Below are 22,089 nucleotides of genomic sequence, written 5' to 3' on the forward strand. Positions count from 1 at the left end.
TTACGGAAATACATTCTTTATTCATTTTTAACACAGAATTATATCACAGCTCACAAATCATATTTCCAACTGATTTTTATCAAGCGAAAATATAAAGAAGTATCTCATGTCATTCTTAGAAAAAAGGTCAAGTGAAGAAAGGGTCACATCAATAAGCTATAAGGTATTAAACCGAAACTTCATAATGATTTTGAAGATTCTTTCAGCTCAGTCAAATGGGCAAATTGTTTTACTTTCATCCATGAACTGGGATTTACAAAGCCTTTATTTAGCAAGGGTGCGTAGTGAAGTTTGTGTTGTATCCCTGCTCTTATAGGTAAGGCCAGTACAAAGTAGACACACCCCAGCTGAGTCATTGCTCATTTATAAACCGCCCTTCATATCCACTGACATAACATCACGACTGCTCTGTCGGTTTATATTCAGATTAACCGCATTGTTGACATCGTCAGTAAACAAGCGTGTGCTCACTTTTGAGAATATTCGCAATAAGTGCAATTTGACAGGAAAGTATTAGTCCACCAGTGGCAAAAGTGCTTTTGTCTTTTTTTTTTTTCTTCTTTCTTTTCATAACAAGAGGATACAGGGTATGTGTTTTGTCGCCCCGTGCAGAGTACAGGCCTTTGACACATGCTGCATAAAATAAGAGCTAAATGAACAGTAATGGCAGGAGAGACCGCAACCATTAGATGAAACTCCTCTCATTAATAATTCATGAGTTTTCTCTGAATTCTCTGACAAAGGATTTTTAAGAGTTCCTCTACTAAAGGAGTTCGCACAGGAAACACAGGGAAAAGTATACTCTATTTTTGCAATCAAGTTATTGTTCATAAATAATTTGTAAGACACAGATTAAAATATATATACATATATTCAACATACTTTTGAATACATGTATATCTGTACTTATATATACTCAGCTTATGGCTGCAAATATCACTGAACACAGAGACAAAGTCCTGGACACTTAACTGCTGGTGTGGGTATTAGCACACACATTAGTTGTACTTTGATTTACAACTTTTTGCCAGCAACCTTACCAGTAATTTGCATTGGTAATGAATAGAGTGTGGGAAAGATTGTTGCTATAGTAACAGCGGAAGAGCATCCTGATGAGGTGGTGTGAGATTTGCTCCACACCCTTGTGCCTACTGTACATCCTTCCTATTGATGGCAGCATTGTGCAAGACACTCAATGATGACGTTATTGGCAACATTATGACTCTATGTTGGTTCATGTTACCAATGTGCAAGCTAGTTTTTGACAGCCTTCTTTCCCTTTTTTTCGTCCAGTCACTGAGGTTGATTGCTGCAGAAAAGCTTATATTGATAATATCTGTGGGCTTCTGAAAGTTTAAGTCAAATTTATCTGAAATATTTAGTCTAAACAACTTCGGCCCTCAAGGAAAAGCGGATTATGCAAATTGGTCCACAAGCAGAAAATTGATCACACAGGCGCAATCGATTCTCCTCCATTGCCAGCCCAAGAGAAAAGATCCACCTAAATCAGATATGACATCCTAGTCCAGAATTAAACAACAGATCAACAAAGACATTGATTTATATTGCACAGAAAAGTCTATCTTAATAAAGAGAAGGTTTATTTCCACCTCAGCTATTGTCTTTCTGGATTTGTTTAGAGGGCAGCTATCCTGTATGGCCACTGTGCATCATTAGCCACCAAGGTGTAATTAACAGTTCCAGTAGCCACAATCTGCCACCCTCCACTAACATCACAGAGTCCTCAGCCTGCTCTAAATTAGCACTTCACGATACTTCAAGACACTTCACGATAGACACCTGGATTCTTCTAGTCTTACAAAAACACATCTGACCTCTAGAGATGAACATGGAGAAATAGCAAACATTAATCGAAACAAAACAATGTTATCAACACAAATTATCACACAATACAAAGGACAAACCTCACACGTATAAACATAAAACTGGGATCACATCACATTGTATCGAATATATTATAGCTGATAAATAAGGTGGGAATATTTCAAATATGATATGTAGGGGTTATGATGTTAAGTTCACACTGGGGTAGGGTTAAGGGTTACAATTAAGGTTGGAGGAGAGAGTTAGTATTGGGGTTTAATGTTTGGGTTGGGAGTAGAGCTGAAGGTTTAGGGTAAGAGTTGAATGTTTGGAATGGTGATGGAGATTTAGAGTTATGGGGTTCATATTACTGATGGAGATTTATGGTAAAGGCAGGGATTACCATTGATGGTCTATGGTTGTGGGTTTAGATTGGTGACAGAGGCTTTTGGTAAGGGTCGGAATTAATGTAGAAGGTTCAGGGTTGAGGTTTAAGATTGGCATTGGAGGCTTAGGGTTAGAATTGTAGAATGGTTATGATTAGTCATGGGTGTTTATGGTAACAGTGTTACAGGGTTAGGATTTGGTGGTTTAGAATAGTGTTGAAGGTTTAGGGGTAGAGTTGGGGGTTAGGATTGATGATGGAGGCTCATGGTAGGAGGTAGGGATTCATGTTGGAGGTACAGGTTTGTGGGTTCAGATTAGTGATGGAGGTTCATGGTAAGGGGTAGGGATTCATGTTGGAGGTTCAGGGTTGGGGGTTAATATTAGTGTTGGAGGCTTAGGGTTATAGTTGGGGGTTAGGATTCATGATGGAGGTTTATGGTAAGGGTATGGGTAACTGTCTGAGTTTTAGGGCTGGGGGTTTAGATTAGGGATTGAGGAGGTTTAGGGTATGATCGGGATTTGTGTTGTACATTTAGGAGAATTGTAGAATGGTTCAGGAGTGAAGGCTTGGTTGTAGAGTTGGAGGTTTATGATTACACCATTTCTAAACCAAGCACATCGGTTGACACAAGAGTGAGGCAGTCTACATGGGACACTTTAAAGTCAACATTCCAAACATTTTTTCGGGAATTTGGACAAGCCCATGTAGTATGTCAGAAATCGGGGCACCAGTTTATGGTGTAATGCATCACAATGTATCCATTGTAGATAGCATTGATCATAATGAGTGTTATTGGCTTTTGATGTGTTGTGCCACTTGCATGTGTAACCCAGTGTAGACTGTGTTAGAAGCGATGGTTATGGTAAGAGTTGAGATTAGTATTGAAGTGATAGGATTCTAGTTGAGGGCTTGGATTAGTTTTGAGAGGTTGGGATTAGAGTTAAAGGTCTGGGATTAAGGGTTGGGATTAGAATTATGATTCTGAGGTTTGGGTTGATGATTGGGCTGCTACAGAGGCTAATGCTAATGACAGCACACGATCCTCTAGAAATATCAGGGTTCAGAACTGTGGCCAGTTGCATCCACACCTCCTCTGCTGAGATCCTCTCAACACTGGAGGAGGGTAGGGAAGTTCTAAAGTGCTGAGTGGTCCCTCTTGTCCTGGGGCAAATAGGTCAAAGGTCTTAGGCCAAAGTTTAGACATTGAGTAAAGTGTAAGTCTGAGAGTCAGAGAAGGTCTCAGGAAGGACAGAGAGACAGGAAACAGGGATGATGAATCCTCCACTGGTCAGCTAAATGATCATCAAATGTGCAGCTCAACCAGTAAAGGGTTCTTTAGATTTGTGGCTGACCTGTGAACTCTGACCCCTCTCCCCCATTACCCTATGCAACTGATGAAATATGTTTCTCCTCATTGTCGGCTTCTGCCTCTGCATCACCCATCAACGGCTGCCTCTTCTTTAGCTCTCGTTGGTATTTTGCCATTAGAGAGGCATAAATGCAGCCATACGCTGCAGCAGCCACCATCATGATACACACGATTCCACAGACCACACCAGCGATCACTACTGTACCGATCGCCCTGCGAACACTGACCGGCCGATAACGATGCTTCACACAGTCTGGTAGCTCCGCCTCCGTACGCACCACTGCACCTTCAGACGACGGAGCGGCTGTCCCTCGAAAACAAGGTGGAGATCCACTCTTTGTGCTCCCAGACCCGCCCCCATTCTCATCTTCCAATTGCAGACAGTAGTTGAACATCTCCACAGGAACGCCCCTGATGTCACGACCCCTTAAGTCCTTCGGAAGTGTACACTCAACGGCATCGACATAACCACCTACGACAAAGCAATAGAGAAAGATAAATAAAAAATTTAGCTCTCTGAGGTAAACAATAGTCAACTCTAATGAATTTAAATGGCTGCTTCAATCCCTCCAAAATAGCACTGCACAGCTAGTAGGGTCAGCATCCCTCTTCAATTTGTGTGCGTGTGTTTGTATGAGAAGAAGAGCGGTTGCTGGTGTATAATTAATAAGCCTGACATGCATACAGAAGCTCTGTCCCCAAACCTAGTGAGCCGCCACACTGCCTACTGCCTACATAGGCAGCTGCCTTCAAAGGCATCATGTTAACCGTCATGGAACCTCATGAGAGTGATTTGGAATGCTCTACATAGGCAGTAACTCTGCATGTCACACATTTTATTTTATTTTTTATGTTTTGCACAGGAAAGACGACTCACACTTGATTTTAATGTATCTATCTTGGATTTTCTTATTTATTGCATTGTGGTATCTCATGAAAATACACATACCTAAGAATTTGGTCAAAACAGAAGGCAGCATAAGTAAGATACCTACCTTCATGTCAAGAGCAAAACTACGATGCCTCAAAATGCAGCCTCCGTAGGCAGCTCAATAGGTTTTGGAACAGAGCAAGAGAATTGGAGCCCACCATGACTGAAGTCTCTTTCTCACACACGCTAAAAGCTTTGTGACTCAGCCTCTCATGTCTGTTTCAAATCCCCCTCCCTCTCAAAGCTGCTCTGAAATAGAATGAAATTAGTTTCTCTGACTCAGAGAAGAAGGATTGAGACGGATAGAAAAATAGAAAGCAAGAGGTAAAGAGAATAAGAAGCATAGGTTTCTAAGCTCTGCTTCACAATTATTTTTGGGGTTTTGCCACATTTCATTGCCAGAGGTAGACAAAAGATAGACAGGAAATTATTATGGAGAGAGTGGGTACATATCCAACAATATGTCTTGTGTACATGCACTTACCATTGGCTTACAGTGCCATCTGTTAAAAGGCTTAATAAAGATTTTTTTTTAAAACTGATAATTCCTTAAATTCTCAATGGTTGAGCAATGTTTAAAGTCCTCGTAAAATGCCAATAAACTATACTGCTTGATGGAAGAGTAGTTTATTCAAAATTTTAAATATTAATAGTTTTAATTATTTATTGAACACTGCATTGCGCTTTATAAGCACAATATGTCACTGAAGACCAATTTTAAGTGTGTTTTAGGCAGTCCACTTTGGCCTGTGCCAAAGAACACATCACACTTAAAGAGGTAGTTTACCCAAAAATGAAAATTCTGTCATTAATTACTCACATGTTGTTCTAAACACATAAGTCCTTCAGTTATTTTCGGTAACACAAATTAAGATTTTTTTTATAAGATTCAAGAGCTTTTTGAATCTGCATAGACTGCAACACAACTGACATGTTCAAGGACCAGAAAGGTTGTAAGGGCATTTACACAGAAGAGAAGAGATTGTTGAATTAAGCCATTATTTTTGTTTTCTTTGCGCAAAAAAATGATTCTCGTAGCTCCATAACATTGCGCTTGATCCATTGATGTCACATGGATTATTTTGATGATATTAATCCTACAACCTTTCTGGGCCTTGAACGTGTCAGTTGTGACGTGAATTTCATCAAAAATATCTTAATTTGTGTTTGGAAGATGAAGGAAGGTTTTACTGGTTTGGAACGACATGAGGGTGAGTAATTAATGACAGAATTTTCATTTTTGGGTGAACTATCCTTTCATGGTAAAATCCTAGTAACACAGCCTCTTGTGGCTTATTGCTTAAAGGACGTGTTTGTACACCTGCAGAGAACCAAAACAGCATGCAGTCCTCACCTCGATATATTAGCCACTCCATCCAGTGTTTGAAGTCTCTCAGGTTGCAGTCACACTCCCAGGGGTTCATGCCCAGCTCCAGGTGCTGAAGGTTGACGAGAGGCTCAAATGTGGCTCTCTCCAGAGCATGAAGTCTGTTCCCAGCCAAGGAGAGCCAGGTCAGCCCTTGCAGCTCATCCAGCAGGCCCAGCGGCACAGCGGCCAAGCCGTTCAGAGACAGATCCAGTCTCCGCAGCAGGGTCAGGCCACGAAATATCTCGCGATTCAAAATCGTCAGGCTGTTGTTACGCAAACTCAAATCACTCAGGTTACTCAGCTCACGGAACAGTCTGGAAGGCAGGTTGTCCAAATAGTTATTGGATAGGTCGAGTGTCTCCAGGGTGCTTAGGTTGGCGAAGGCAGAGACGGGAAGGGAGGAGAGACGGTTATTGGCCAGAAGGAGGGTATGTGTGCCCTCCGGGAGAGAAGTGAGAGCGGGCACAGATACTAGACTCCGCCCACTGCAGTTAGCTTCCAGTGAGTTACACACACACTCTGAAGGACAGCCAGCGCATAACTGCAGTAACGTAGCACACACACTCAGCACACCTAGCAGACCTGTGGAAAAGAAAAAAACAAAAGTGTATATCGTTGGAAAGAACTGACATAAATCATTTCCTCATGAAAGCTGCTTTGATTGATGTGAAAGATGTGACAGGTGTTGATTTAGTGCCACTGTGAATCACATGTACAGTATTTAATGAAGGGGACCAGTGCTCAACAGAAATGAACCTGTAGCTGCTGCTCCTACCACACTTTTTTAAACTGGAGCTTATGTGATACAAACGTACCTCTAGACAAGACAGCAGTATTTTTGTTGCAGTTGCTGTAAGTCGCAGCACCTTTAGCTGTTTTTTTTGAACTCACTTATTTTGATTTGTGTTTTTTGCCAAAAATGAAAATAGTTTAATTATTTACTTGCCTTCATGTCTCTTCAGAACTGTATGACTTTCTTTCCTCCCTAGTACACAACAGAAGATATACTACAAAAAGTCCAAAATGTTTTTTATCATATTGGAGGCTAGAGCTGTGAAGCTCCAAAGATGACAAAAAAAATTAAAACAATAAGTCTATATTACTTGTGCTCTGTATTCAAAGTCTTCCAAAACCACACGCGTGCTTTGCAATGAAAAGCCCAAAATTGAACTTGCAATTTACTGAAAATCAATAAAGAAATGCACACAACATTCAATATTTCAACTGAATGTGAGTGCAAATGAGATTTAAGAACTACACTTCAACAACTGATAACAATTCAGCTATTTCTTTGTTGTTTCCTGGCAGTTGCTTTTCCATTGTAAATGAACATGTATGATGGGAATTTAATGTGCCTCAGAGTTAAACAGAGAACGTCCTCTGCTCTGCCGTGACAAAACAAACATTTGCCAACTGTTCATCACCTCTCTCTTTTATGCGACTGTGTAAGAGGGTAGAGCGCAACGTTTCTCTGTGTGTGTGAGAGACAATCACATGCTATCAATGGATATGACGGTTTTAAATGTTCCCAGTTGTCTCGTTGCTGAATGTGTGTGTGAGAGTGTTTGGCAGTTTGAGTGCAGACAGATGCAGTTACAGAACTCAGAAATCTGATCCTGACCAGCCTCAACACCCTGATCCCTCTGTAATCAGAGACACATACAATCATCACAAACACACACACTCTCTCTAATACACACTCACACAATTCTGTGTAATCTCAATAATTAATCCATCCTTCTAAACGATGTAGTTGTGAATGATCCTAGAATTGCTGTTTTGGCCAATCAACCTTTAATCTTCAGTATATCTCATCTTTCCAGCACAAGTTCTCTTTTGTCTCTCATCCCTTTTGTTTGGCTGAGGACAAATGTGTGTCAGCACATCAGGATAGGCATATGACTGCTGTTACTGAAACGCAATGTTCTTTCACTGTCATGTGCCCTATGTGTTCAGAACAATCCTTTAGAAAACCTCAAAGAAGGCTGTATGTCAGTGGCGAGGACGGAAATCTCCCAGCGACTGGACCTAGTTTAAAATAGGATGAGCATCTATTCTACAATTTTAGAAAGTGTACCTTTTTTCTTAGCTTTTAGGATTGGTTCATTTTAACAGGAGGACTCCAGTTCCCAGAATAAATAAAACTAATTACTAAAGAAGTTTGGCAATTTGAAGAGAGTGCTGATGGCTTCATTGAAAATTAATGGGGACTGCAGCTTTTAAGCTTCAAAATGCACCATAAAAGTAATTTGTACAACTAACATACTATATATTCTACAGTCTATAGTTTTTTGACTCATTGAATCCTTCAGATGCATTTTATGAACTGGATCACCTTATTAATTGAAACTATCAGACTCAAAGGAAAGATTCCTTCACAGATCTAGTGTGGATGTCAAGATTATCAATGAATAGTCAGCTAACAGGCTTTTCCCTCACACAAAGCTAGCTTATGGCTTCAGAAGTCTTTGACGATGGTGCGAGTCTTTTAAGATAATTTTACTGTTTTGTCATTTTGGAGCTTGCCAACACCAGTTTCCATTCACTTTCATTACATTGAAAGGAATGGATACGATATTCTTTTAAAAAGCTTTGTGCTCCCTAGAAAAACGAAAGCTGTAAGGACTAAGTATTAACTTACAATACAGATTTTAAGACACTTAACCAGCAAGAATATTTTCACTATAAAGCAGCAAGTATATGTGACAATGCAGCAAAGCTCGGGGTGTGTGTGCGTGTGCGTTTGTGTTGCCTCTGTGTTGCTTCATGCAGATCTTTAATCAGACACACATTAACTAAAGCCATCCTAATCCATCTGTTGCTGGGGCAGCTGGTGATGTTTGCTGTGCTCTATACCACTCTATACACACCCATACAGACACATACTGTACGTCAACACACACCATCTTTCTTCCCACAAACATAGTGAAACTGATCAATTCCTGAAACGCATCAGTCTGCATTCTGGTGACATGTAAATAATTGATTTAGATCACTGATAGACACAAAAAGCATTTAAAACTGTATGAATGGAATTGGTACTTAAGCCCAGCTCCTTCAGAAGAGTGAATGTGTGTGTGTGAGTGTTTTGGGCTCACCTTGGCTGTCCGGATTTCCTCTCCTCCTGCGACCCACTGTAGGTGCAGTGCTGAGCTGCATTTCTGCGCTTCTACGACTGCAGCTGCCTCAGATCTGCTGTGACATCAGCTGGCCCTGATGCCAGCCTCCACAGGCAGCGATATGAGGCCAGTGACGAGACTGCAGAGAGAGTTTGAAGGATAGTCAGTTTTTTCTGTACTTAATATGACTTTTGAAGGTGAGCGCTTGTTTTCTGCCTGTCTCAGCATAGATGACTTACTGAGTGTGTGAGCTGCATGGTTTGTGTTTTTAGTAGCTGCGGCGAAAACTCAAATAAACATTGACACAGAAGGTTCACTGTCATAACATGGCTTGTTTTTTATTTTATATATATATATATATATATATATATATAAAATCAGCTCACTTTCTGTCAAGTTGTATCACTTCTGTGTGTATTCTAGTCTAGGTTCAATATTAAACATCAAAGGAAAGAAGAAATTAGAAATTAACTTTAGGCACAATATAAACTTAAACCTGTAATTTTGTTTCTCATTTCTGTTCAAAACTATTTTGTATTGTTGATTAGTCTATTCAACATGTTCCAGTAAAGTATTGGAAAATCCAGTTACATTCTATCCTACAAGAATGAAAAATCACAAGTGTGAGCTCTTGAATATTTAAAATTATTTTAGTTTCATTTTAGTCTAGTTCATATGACGTTGCTAAAAAGAACATTATTTTGTGTGCAATGTGTTTATGCAGTTTAAGGTTTAAAACACACATTATTTTCCACATAATGTATATTTTGTTGCTCCTTTCTGAAAAGCGAGGAGTATGCAGATTGGCCAGCTACGTATACAGTGCATTGTGATTGGTTGAATACGTCAAGCATGTGACTGAAATGTTACGCCACTAAACATACTGTAATGGTGTGTGTCCCGGTGTGAAGAGGCAAAAACAATAAAACCCATTACAGACGAGGCATTTGTCGCATCCAGTGGGGACATATTTACTGATTATACTGTCTTTATGCGTCGAGTTGCATTGCGTATTGCGCCGTGTAAACATAAAACCTTGCGGTTGAATCGTCAGTGGCTAATTCTTTAAATATGTAAACGCACTTACAGATTGTGAGTCAGAAGCCCCAGACTGTTCTTGCAAAGTTGGAATTGCCCCACATTTTAGAAACAGACACCGGTATTGTAGGCTATTCTTTCAGGAAACAGTCCTTGTCCTCTGTGAAATGTGCTTCACACATTTGAATATTTGGGTTGAACTGTTCTGGAACAGTGTTGTAGGTACAACTTAACCACTGATTTCTAGTTGTGTCCTCTTTTGGAAGGCCAAACAAAGTAGTTTTACTTTCAAAACGAAACACACAGCGTCTCCACAACATGGCAGCGGCGGCAACAGCGAGAATAAAAGTTACGCCTTCTCTCTTTGTGTGAACATTTGGGTGGAGTTATGCAAACCTTCCCACATCGTGATGTAGACATGTGGGGGCGTGTTAGAATGAGCTGTTTTAGGTAGGAGTGGTTTGCTGTTAATTTTTATAAAGAATATCTCTTTGGATTTGAGACTTTAGTCTTTGCAACTTTACAGATCTTCATTATGCACCGAGAGCTTGTAACACTTCAAAGAGAAAGGAAAAACTGAAATCGCATCATATGACCCCTTTAAATACTTTATTTAACAAACTTTATCATTTTTTCCAAAATGAAATTAAATGCAGACTTATGCTTACATCTCCCGATTCTCATATTTTTCACTGCAAAAAAGACTCAACAATATATTAAAACTGTTCTCCAATTTAAGATACCAAACTCTGAAAAGCCAAGCTCAAATACTTCCCAGCAAATTCTGTCAGCAAACTGCATAAATGTATGTGCTGATGAAAAACTAATAATTACATCATAAAAAGGCAATAATTAAAAAATGTAACAAAATGAAACGCGTATTAAAAAAGATTAAATGTTAATTTGTTTTACTTGTTGTCATGTAAACAATATCGGAGAATGATAAACTTGGAAATTTGCTGTTAAATTATGGAAATATTAGATTAAAACATTAGGGTGTACTTCAAGAACCTAATTTCGGTCAAAAGGGTATGTAGTATGTCAGCAATTGTCTCATTTGTTTCTATTTGTATTTCTCCTATTGAATTTCAAGAAAAATATCCAAGACAAACTTGATACTTCAATCAGACATAACTGAAATATCCTGTAAGTTCCCTGAGCTATGAAAGAGCAACATCAGAGAAACAGAACTTTCCTTCTGGCACAAAGCCATCTGCAACACAGCGGTGCTTACTGAAATACTGTAGTAGAACTGACACTGCAGAGACGATTTAGTTAATTGCAGTACAGTAATACGACACTGAAACACTTACAGCACATGACAGAGATGGGAATATTTTTATTATAACGACGTACCATTATGTAATACCACTTGTGTAACACAATGCTTTGAATGTGTGTGTCTCAGATCATTGAGCACAAGGTTACAAGTTGCTTCTGTTTACGCCAGGCCAGTTTGCTGTAAAATGGCCGCTGCTGTCTAAGACTCCTTTTCTGTGACACTTCGGCCTTGTCACCTGCCACATCCATCACAGCATGTGTGTCTGAGTGTGCGTATTTGCGCAACGCAACACCAATTCACCAGGCTGTCATCCGAAACGGCACAGTGGAAAAATGTGCAGACATTTAGAGGTTATATTGCATATGTGCATGTGTGCAAGTGAGTTTCTGCAAACACCTTTCGGAGTTGCTCAACACGTGAACATTTTCCACGAATTATGTTTCCTAGAACATGCAAGTTTGAGAGTGTGATAATATGCAAGTGTGTTATGTGTGTGAAGAGAGGATAATTAGTTGAGCGATGTGTCATTTGACTCCCAAGCATGCAGCCCCCCCACACACACACACACACACACACAATGTAATAGTCTCTCACTTTAGCAGCATCTCTCTCCACGTCCAGTTCAGCACATATTTCACACATTCTCACCCCACGCCGTACTAACTTCCTGTGAATACACAAGGTCAACTATGCATGTGTGTGACAGCATGTATGTTGTTACTGTATCTTGCAACACATAAGTAAATAGAAATGCCCTTTTGATATTCACCCCTGAACCAGTCCTTCTGGTCCCTTTTCTCACGCACAAAAGAAGTCCAACGGCGGAAAAAGTCAACGGCGGAGCGAAGAAACGTTAGAAACAAAGGCGCGGAGGCCAGGGGATGAATTATTAAGAGCAGAATCACAAACAAAGACACACGCTCGCAAAAAAACACACATGCTCACTCAAGCAACACATATAGAGTATGCACAAAAAACATTCAAACCTATACACAAACGTTTTTAAGTCCTACCATAAATGTGTTTATATATGCAATATATGCATTTTGTAGATGCAATCTCACTCCTACATGCTTATATACGCAAAAACAGCTTTTCAACACAACACCTGTGCTCACATACACATCTCTACATTTCCTTTGTGTCTATATAAAAAAAAATAACTGGACATCATATGCTCTATACCCAAAACAATAGGTGTATGAGTCGGTCTCATTAAAACATCCCTCGGTAAAAAACATGCACAGACATGGTAATCATAACAAGGCAAACTGTAATGTGTGCGTGTGTATGTGTGTTATAGGTTAACAGTGTTTCACTCACCGTCTTTAGATGTTGTCCTTTTCGGCGTCCCCCCCCCACCCCAAGCTCACACACACACTCTCTCTCACACACACACGCGTGCGCACACACACGGCTGTGGGAGAAATGAGCGAATAGCAGTTCTCGTAACGCTCCAATATGGAAATGAATATATCCTTCCGCTGCCAAGAGCAACGGCTGCCACAGAAGGAGAGATGGATTGGAGGAAGGAAAAAAAACGATTAAAATAAAGAAGAGGGAGATGAAGGAGGGGAGTTAAATCCTGCGCAATGCCTTGCTGTAATGCTCAGAAAGAGGAGGACACAGAGAGAGAGAGAGAGTGAGAGAGAGAGAAAGGGGGGAAGAGGAGGGGGAGGTGTGCTCCAGTCTTTCAATTCTCTGTGGTTTCCAGCAGATCTGCTCGCCTCTGTGTTGGTATATTGAGTACACAGAATGCACTTGAGTCTATGTGTGTGTGTGTGTGTCAGGAGGTTGTCTCTCAAACGCGTGCTGTCCTCAGGCTAGCCTTTGGTGCGCATGTGTGTCTCTGTGAGTGTGTGTGAGTAAGTGTGTGTGTGTGTGTGTGTGTGTGTTGCTTTCTCCATATGTGCATGTGGTGAGGCGTGCAGTGTAAGCGTGTGCCAGCCTTGTCAAAGATAGTAACATTAGTGAGGGATGAGGGGAGAGAAGAGGGGTCGAGAAAACAGCTGATTCTTTCTCCCTCTTTATAGAAAGAATAGATGGATAGATGGTAGTAGCGATGCATTTTGCTTTCTGTGATGTCACAGCACTTACATCATTCAACTGCTACTTGTATAGACCTCTCTATTTATCTATCTACTATATCTCCATCCATCCATCCATCTATCATGTAGATCTGTCTGATAGTGATCTACATGATAGATCTGGATCACGGTAGATCTGACCTATAGTGTATCAATTATGTATAGCATTGCTGCATTTAATGGCTGCATGTGAATCTATCTGACAAAAGATATTTCTCCCTTGTTATGTGCGGATGGATGAATGGATGTATGCATGGATAGATGAACGGAGAGACTGATCCAATCACATGTAGCCAATGCCAGCAGCGATGCATTTTACACTCTGTGATGTCCTCAGAGTGCTGACATCATACATAGTTCCCATGGACTAACTATACCAAATGTCATCCACGTATACAAACATTCCTGCTATTGCCTTGTGTTCTGAATAATGCATAATGGCATGCAGGCCAGCACCTCAGAAAAAAAAGGAGAAATGCATCCATTGCAGCTATTTATAAGAGGAAAAGCATTCAGAGACATCAGAAGGGTTTACCTCCGGTGTGTTGTGGGCTGCTGCAACACACCGTGTACTTCAGAAGGACCTCAGTGCCACCCACATGCTTTCACATGCCAGACATTGACAAGAAAAAGCACTACAACTCCATTAAATCCTTACCATGCCATTTCTCTCCTTATCCGAAGCCGGTATGTTATGAAGTGTGCATGTGGGTGTGTACATTGATGATCCCGTGTGTGCTGCTCACGTTGAGGACAGTGTCATACTTTGGTGGTTAGTCTTCAAGGTGTCGGTAGGGGCTGTGCTGACATCATGTTACCTAAGCAACAGAGGGAAAGGAACCGAGAGAGAGAGAGAGGTGGGGGATTGAGAGGGTGTTTTTTGACTCACTGTTAGCGTATGCTACTTGAGCTCTGTGCGATAATCTGCAATGTAAAGACCCAGCTGCTTTGCTTGCCATTGCACACACCCTGCAGTTCAGTCCTGGCATATTAAAATAGATATTAACTACATTAGCATAAATTAGTATATATGAATATAATTTCGAATTTGAAACGCGTATTGAGCTAAGTTTAAAATAATAAAGTATAGCAGAATCCACTGCGCAGATCAGTGAACCAGTTAAAACAATACATGAAGTACAATGTTCTCACACACACTCAGTTAATCTCTACTTCAATATCCCACACACACAAGCTGAAGCCTGGACATTAAGCTTATTACAACCAGACAAATCTTATTCTTAAATAACGAGGTGTTGTTTTACATAATTAAAATAGCACACATTCACGCACTCATGAACACACACACCTCTCTGTCTCTGATTTTACTCTGACGTTCATTCCACAAATTTGGTACAGTATTACTGTCAGTAATACTGTACCTCCCTGTGCTCTGTTTGACCTAGTTTCTGTCTCCGTCTGAGTGTATCATTAGGTTCAGGTGTGTTTCGTTAATGATCCTCATTTGCCAATGTATTTACTTCTAATCTGTACCTATGTTCCCTAGTCCAGTGTTAAAACTAAAGACCGTTTACGTCCATGCGCTCATTATACACTGCACCCCTGACAATTATATCTAAGTTTTTTTTTTTTTTTTATCATTATTTTAAAACCATTAGAGGCACAAAACCATGTTTGTTTGTTTTTTTGTTTTTTTTTGCAAACTATTAAATGTATATTATCTTGTAACTTATCTTAAATTAACATTTTAAACAAGATTTTAACATTAATGGCCAGATTTAGTAACAGCTTGTGCCAGCGCAAACCATCTTTTGTCAATAAAATAGTATTGTCAGGATTTACTAAAGACGTGCAGTGAAGAATTAGCGCTGAAAAGGCATGGACCGTTATTTCTGTGCCTAACCTTATTGAATATGTATTTGTAGGAGTTTCCCTTTCAGACGCAACATTTAACAGAGGAGAATTAAAATAAATCATGCAGCATTAATTAATTATGTTTGCGCTCATCAATATACTGGTATTTGCGCCATTATTTAACTCATGCCTTAAAATGGAATTGCGCTTTAACACTAATTTACCTCGTTTAGTAAATCTGGCCCCAATTTTCTATTGATAACATTCATTTTAAATAATTTACTCTTAATTATAATTTATAATGACCAAAACCAAATATTTAGCAGGGTCATTTTAAGCACATACATTTCTGTGTTTAAAAAAAGTTTAGACCCTATTTTCAGCACAGCACAAAATCAAGCAAATTTTAAAGCATTTTCTAAATTTTTTAGACAAACTGTAGTACCGATTGCATTTTTTCATTGGCAAATAAGTATTTACTGTATCAATAAATAAAAAAGTAGCAGCTTCATTGAGCCTCATTTATTACGTTTTGATAATTGAGATTGACTCTGTATTGCTTTGTTTGTTGGACAAAATTACATTAATGATTATAAACCTAATTTACATATTAGTAGCAGGGCCATAAAATTTTTATATAAAAACCTCATATTAAAAAAATTGAATATATAACAGCTTATATTGACCTTAATTTTATGAATCATTTGCAAAAAGAGAGGAAATATTTGAGATTTGCAATAGCCTATTCATGGAAAGTGCCACATATATTTCACACATTTCTCTCTCACATCGCACTGCTCCCTCATTTAAGGTTTTATATTTAACCGTCAGATGGTAAAATCTGTTTTTAAGTAGGATTGACTGCTCGCCGTGCTGTCGCTCTGAGGATTTGGTTCATGCTGTATCACATCATTGTGTTTGTTTTTGTGTGTGGGCTGTTTGTGTGGAAAAGAGAATGACAGAAGCTCAGAAAACTGGATATTTACTAAATTATCTGCTCTGCTGGAGTCACATGTCTTCCGTCATTCACACTTCTAACTGTGTTGGGATGCGTCCGCGAGCTCGCTCGTCACTATTTTTGGGTAATCTGCATTTCAGGGTTGTCCAAATCTTCAGGATGCTGGAGGACACATGGTGACTGTAATCTTCCAGTGTTGTTACAGTATGCCTGCCGGGTCTAGGGCTTTATAATCTATTCATACAAGAGATTGTCTCCCCTCTGCTTGCCATCTTCCCCGCCCCGAGCAGCTATTACCAACACTGCCTTCCACTCTCTGCCTCTTTATTATCCAACTCTATTAATTAGCTTCAGCGTGATGCATGGTCCTGCTCTGGCCTCTCTCTCTCTCTCTGAATTATTGAAGTTAAAAGATTTTTACTCAAACGAACAATTTACTGCAGTTTAATCAGATCCGTCAGCTAATTGCAAATTCTAACTGTCCTACTAATTACACAGAGTCCTTAAACAACAAAACCATGTTCTGTAAAAAGTAGCAGTTTATGAGGGACACGTTTATGATGTACAGACTGATTTATTAGGTATCGGGTTTGATATATGAGATAATAAACTGAAGTATGAGGTATAAGGTTGAGGAATGAGCTATCAGGACTGAGACATAAAATATCAGCACATTTTGTATGTTTAATTTTGAGACAGTGGGTGGGTACTGATGCATGCTGGGATAATATCCCAGTCAAATGGAACGGGTCTTCAGCAAAAAAAATTAAAACAAATAAGTCTCAGTCAACTGTCCTCATATATGTTTGTGTATTTAATTTGATATGTTAAATGTGAAAATCGCTATCTTTTCTAATGTTTGTGTCTGTGTTTCTTTCCTGCCTAGCCATTGGTGTACAGATGACTCTTGAGATGTTGGAAAAAAGGTTTTGGTCCATAGCCACGCAGGTACTAAAACAAATCTATCAAATTATCTACTGCAATTACAATGTATTGCTTGCTGTCCGTATATGCATGTTTATTTTTGTGGCTGCGTTCAGGTTTTGCTAACCTTGAAGAAAGTATTCTATTCTATTATATTATAAAACAAATGTCAACAGGATCTCCACAAGGATATGTACATAAGCGTGTGAGATACAGGCCGGATGTGTCCTATCTGTTTAAACATTGTGCATTCTGTGATGGGAGGTGAAGACAAACACAATAATGTTAGTGGTGACACTCTTGGCTCCGGCTTTTGTTTGACATTTATGATACTAACAGAAGATGTTGAGTGTCGAGAGAGGGGTGGGAGAGTCCAGATGGCACTTGAAAAGAATGGGGAGCGAATGCGATATCACTCTCTACATCCTCCTCAGGGAGGACACTCTTCATTTTTCTCGCACCCCTGGGATTTTCCAGGCCTCCCTGAACGCTCTGCCATCTCTGCTGGCACATTACCCCTGTGACTGCAGCGATATTAACTATTGCCTTATTCAGCAAAGTCAAAGACAATGACAACTCCACAGTGATTATTTACAGTTTGAATGTTTGAAGTTTTAAGTTCCAATATGTAAGGATCATCAACACAGCACACACATATGATGAAACATGCATTAAGTGAGAGAGAGAGAGAGACCGGCATTAATATCTGTGTAAATTGCGCACGGTTATTCTTAGTCCTAGTTGAGAATAATGCAAAGCAAAGTTTTGCCACTAGAACACACATGCATCATCTTTAAAACAAGACAAATTTACTTGCTTAGCAAAGTTGTGCAAGATAAAATATTTTGAGAGTATACATATATATCTTTGAAGCTTGTTTCCCTACCCCACTGGCATTTTTAAGCATAAATGTAACCAAAAACAAAACAAATAGCCAATGAAAGAAAGAAAGAAAGAAAGAAAGAAAGTTTTCTTTTAATGTTTTTAGGAAGAAGTCTGTTATGTAGAGCTGCAGAATTACAGTATTTTGTGACTATAAGTCACACTTTTTTTCATAGTTTAGCTGGTCCTGCGACTTAGAGTGTTTTCAGCTTGTTTATTTTCATATAAAAATATGGCATGCAGATGCATCAAACAATGGTATAAAGATCATTCATTGTAAATTGTGATAATCGTAATAAATGATCGCAATTACAATTTCAAGGGAATAATCGACAATTCAGATTTTTTTTTTTTTAATTGTTATTATATTTTAAAATATCTGTTTACATTTTAACACGTGTAATTTATTCTGTGATGGCATAGCCGAATATTCAGCATTCATCACTTAGTCTTCAGTGTCACATGACCCTTCAGAAATCATTCTGATTTGTTGATCAGAAATATTTCAGTGTTTGAAAGCTGTTTAATATTTTTGTGGAAACCTTGAGTTTTTTTGGGGGATTACCGTATGTGATCAATACAAGTTTCAAAATAACAGCATTTATTTGATTTATCTATTTTATTATTATTTTTTTTTATAATGTAAATGTCTTCACGGTTGCATTTTACTGTTAACATTTATTTTTAATGCATAATTGATGAACATTTATTAACAAAAATATATATGTATATCTTATACTGACCCGAAACTTTTTAGCAGTAGAGTACTATATATAAAAAAAGACACAATGCTTAAAAATTCCAGTAAATAAATGTATCTTTAGGATGTTTAGGGAAACAGCGGTCCCTCCGAAGAACACACAAATGCTTAAATTAAGATACATGATCTAAGGTTTTTTGACAAGCTATAATAAATATTTACAGGTCCCTGTGAGAGCAATTGTTTCTGCTTCTATTGTCCCTATTCTTATCTGATACATGGCTAGAGTAAAAGCACACAGGAGCCTACGCAGACCATGTGATAGCTTAAAGGCACAACAGAGATGTTAGAAGCAAGAGTTAAGTTTAAAGCTATTAGTTCTGAGCCTGTGATTTCATATCAATTAACGCTTTTCCTTTTTTTCCACCGCTGCTCATATTATCTGGATGGATATCAGGCGGATGACACAGATGTATGTATTCATTACAAATACAAGAATAATCTCAAGTCGATACCATAAAAACGTAAACGCTTCTCATCATCATCAGCACTATTTTAACCTGTCTTCTTCAATGTCTTTCTCTCTCTCTCTCTCTCTCTTTCACAGTGTTCAGGTGTAGACGGGCTTTGTCCTCTAAGCTGTGCCGATAATCCGGTGAGTGTCTTACAGTGTAGTATTTATAGTGCATAAGTGCTGGGCATCTAGAGCATTTGTAGACATATCTGCAAAAAATATGTATCGCCAGTCCTCCATAAAACTAATTCAGTTTGACAAATGCGCTTCCTTTTCTGTGTTTGTGTGCAGGATGTTAACTGCTACGTCATTGACAGTAATGGCTTCATCATCATCTCTAAGGACAGGTCTGATGTAAGAGCACTTAAAGTGACAGGTTAAAGTCAACACGAAATGACATTCACAACCCAAACATCTGTAATGTAAAAATATAAAAGTAAAAAGTATGCATGTGTGTGTGTTTGTCTATATCTATATATTCTTAGATAATTTATATAAAGTATACATATTCTGTGTTTTTATCTAAATTTAGCTTATTGTTTAGAAATGAATATTGATTTATTAGAAATTAATAGAAAATTCCTCTATAGTGTTTGCTTGCAGTCATTCAAAACCCTGGAGATTTAGGTTAAGATGGGAAATGACACGCAGTAAAATTTCATCTAGAGTGCCGTTTAAGTGGTTCAGCTGAAAACAGGTCACGGTCAAAAAAAAAGTCAATGAAGTCAGGAAATAAAATGGGAACTAAATAAGGACTTCTATGCTGTGAATAACACAGATTAAAAAAAGCTCTATTTGACGTTGACTCAGCATAAGAAGGGGACTGTGGAAATGAATGAATGAATAGATAAAATGCATGAGGTGTTTTCCATCATTAGTAGCGGTCCTATGAGAGAGACAGAGAGGGAGAACAGTGCATCATCAGGGTAAATATAGAGGAGGGGAGGGATAACAGGGGTTATCTGAATAATTCAGCACGCTGGGTGCAGTAAACGCTGACTCTGATGTGGGCCTGCGGTCTTACAGAGCACACATGCTGTTTAAAATTTGATTTCAGTTCCTTATTGAACAGTAAAGTCAGCACGCCTATGGAAAAAAGAACTTATACAGACGCATTCATTCTGTGATGTCATTGTTCCCGTTTGAAGTAAATAATAAATAACCACAATGTCTCAAAGCCACGTGTTCCTGCATTCTCTGTAGGTTGGAAAGTTTCTGGGGAACATTGATGGGTCGGTGATGTCTCAGCTCTTGAAAATGGGCATGTTTAAAAGGTACCAGAACTTTTTTTGTGTGTAACGAACCACTTCCAAAATGTGACGTAATGCATTAAGGTGTAAATGCTGTCACTGCGTGTCTCCCACAGAGTGTTACTCTATGACTATCAGGCCATGTGTAAGGTGAATCCTCACTATGCCAGCGGCGCTCGACCCCTGCTAAGTGTAAGCATTGTCCTGTCTGTTTGAATAACGTCTACCAGAACACAAGCATCAGATGCTATCAGTGTTACTTGTAAAGCATTGCATTGCTGTTCTTGCAATCCACTGTGTATGGGTGGAGGTCACAGGTCACAGCTGATCTAGATGGTGATTTCTTGATGGTGTGAAGAAAAAAAGACAAGATATATGGTTTCTGTTATAGGTTCTTGAACGGGAATTCTCAGTGTAATTGAAATGAAAGGATGCCAGCTTCATTCTTTTCTTCCTTTTTTCCATCTTTCTGCTTTTCTTCCTCCCTCAGCCCTTTTATAATCTTTTGGCAGCACTGAGATGGTTCCTGTCAAACTTCCTGTTGTAAGTGTGGCTGTTTGTTAAAACATTTTCTGCGCTTTCAAAGCATCAGTGACTCAGTTCAAGCTTTGTAAAATCATACAATTTCCTCTCTGCCAGGTTTTTACTGGACTTCAACATCTACAGTCTGTGGCACTCAGATCCCTTTGCAGAGGGTATGTGTAAAGCAAAAAGCTAACATCATTTCATCATTCATTTGTGTCCCTCACCTGTTCGTGTGGGTGTTCCTGTGTCTTCCTTCTTCATCGCCTTCTCTCTCATATCTTTAATTCTGTAACCGTTCTTCATCTTGACGTGTCACAGCCAAGACCTTTTTCCATGCATGTAAGTGCTGTCTCCAATCACTGTGTGTGATATTGCTAGTGCTGTGTGTGAAAAAGAGAGCAGAGAAATAATAGTTTTATTGCTAGATTCTAGATTATTGAAATCACACTGTTGGGGGAAGTGTATAATAGAAGTATTATAGGGGCTTATGGCACTTAAAAATAAAAGGACACAATTTAAGATGACTGTAGATTTGTTTTGTAGCTAATAAGAAATCAAAGGGGGACATCCTGCAGCCCTGTGACACCGAGTATCCCAGCTTCGTCTATGAGCCGTCAATCAAAGAAACTAACAGCATGATCAAGTGTGGGAGATGTCAGAAGTAAGCACACACATAGATCATTTGACCACAGATGGATTTGGATAGAAGGGATAATATCTCACACTTAACTATAAATATATATATATATATATATATATATATATATATATATATATATATATATATATATATATATATATATATATATATATATATATATATATATATATATAAAATTTATAAGCTCTTGACAAGTCATATTTGCAAAATGTAAGGTTGTAATTATGAGAACCTTAAGCACATACAGTAGTTTCCTGTCTTTTTGACGCCCTCTAGTGGTGAAGACAAATAATATATGGTAAAAATAAAGCTACAGTATAACAACATGGAGCATATGAAAGTAATATTAAGGAAGATAGCTATTTTAAGCATATTGCTTTATTCCTGATATTACGGTCCTCTTGCACCTCATCCCTTAAATCCTTAGCACTTTAAATTACATAAAAAAATGTA

At 38.8% G+C, this 22,089-nt stretch overlaps 2 protein-coding genes across 4 annotated transcripts in view; one reads left to right on the forward strand and one right to left on the reverse strand.

Moving 5' to 3' along the window:
- Nucleotides 1-22,089, forward strand: part of cacna2d4a (calcium channel, voltage-dependent, alpha 2/delta subunit 4a) — a 40,292-nt gene that overhangs the window by 16,210 nt on the left and 1,993 nt on the right. The window contains exons 28-37 of one of the 2 annotated variants that reach the window (XM_026232212.1): nt 17,067-17,128; nt 19,144-19,158; nt 19,294-19,341; nt 19,492-19,554; nt 20,404-20,474; nt 20,567-20,642; nt 20,941-20,993; nt 21,090-21,145; nt 21,294-21,314; nt 21,519-21,636. In XM_026232212.1, the coding sequence (XP_026087997.1) occupies nt 17,067-17,128; nt 19,144-19,158; nt 19,294-19,341; nt 19,492-19,554; nt 20,404-20,474; nt 20,567-20,642; nt 20,941-20,993; nt 21,090-21,145; nt 21,294-21,314; nt 21,519-21,636 (583 nt within the window). The remainder of the gene's footprint in view (nt 1-17,066; nt 17,129-19,143; nt 19,159-19,293; nt 19,342-19,491; nt 19,555-20,403; nt 20,475-20,566; nt 20,643-20,940; nt 20,994-21,089; nt 21,146-21,293; nt 21,315-21,518; nt 21,637-22,089) is intronic. The other variant, XM_026232220.1, reaches the window with a different exon arrangement.
- lrtm2a (leucine-rich repeats and transmembrane domains 2a) overlaps nt 1-22,089 on the reverse strand; it is a 26,134-nt gene continuing 4,045 nt past the window's right edge. The window contains exons 2-6 of one of the 2 annotated variants that reach the window (XM_026232251.1): nt 21,200-21,355; nt 14,066-14,225; nt 8,980-9,139; nt 5,867-6,463; nt 1-4,053 (exon numbers count right to left, since the gene is read on the reverse strand). In XM_026232251.1, the coding sequence (XP_026088036.1) occupies nt 3,596-4,053; nt 5,867-6,463; nt 8,980-9,040 (1,116 nt within the window). In that variant the 5' untranslated portion in view covers nt 9,041-9,139; nt 14,066-14,225; nt 21,200-21,355 and the 3' untranslated portion in view covers nt 1-3,595. Of the gene's footprint in view, nt 4,054-5,866; nt 6,464-8,979; nt 9,140-12,643; nt 13,458-14,065; nt 14,226-21,199; nt 21,356-22,089 lie in introns of those variants that run through there. The other variant, XM_026232242.1, reaches the window with a different exon arrangement.

Source organism: Carassius auratus, chromosome 4 (assembly GCF_003368295.1).
Source record: "Carassius auratus strain Wakin chromosome 4, ASM336829v1, whole genome shotgun sequence".
Classification (NCBI taxonomy): Eukaryota; Metazoa; Chordata; class Actinopteri; order Cypriniformes; family Cyprinidae; genus Carassius; species Carassius auratus.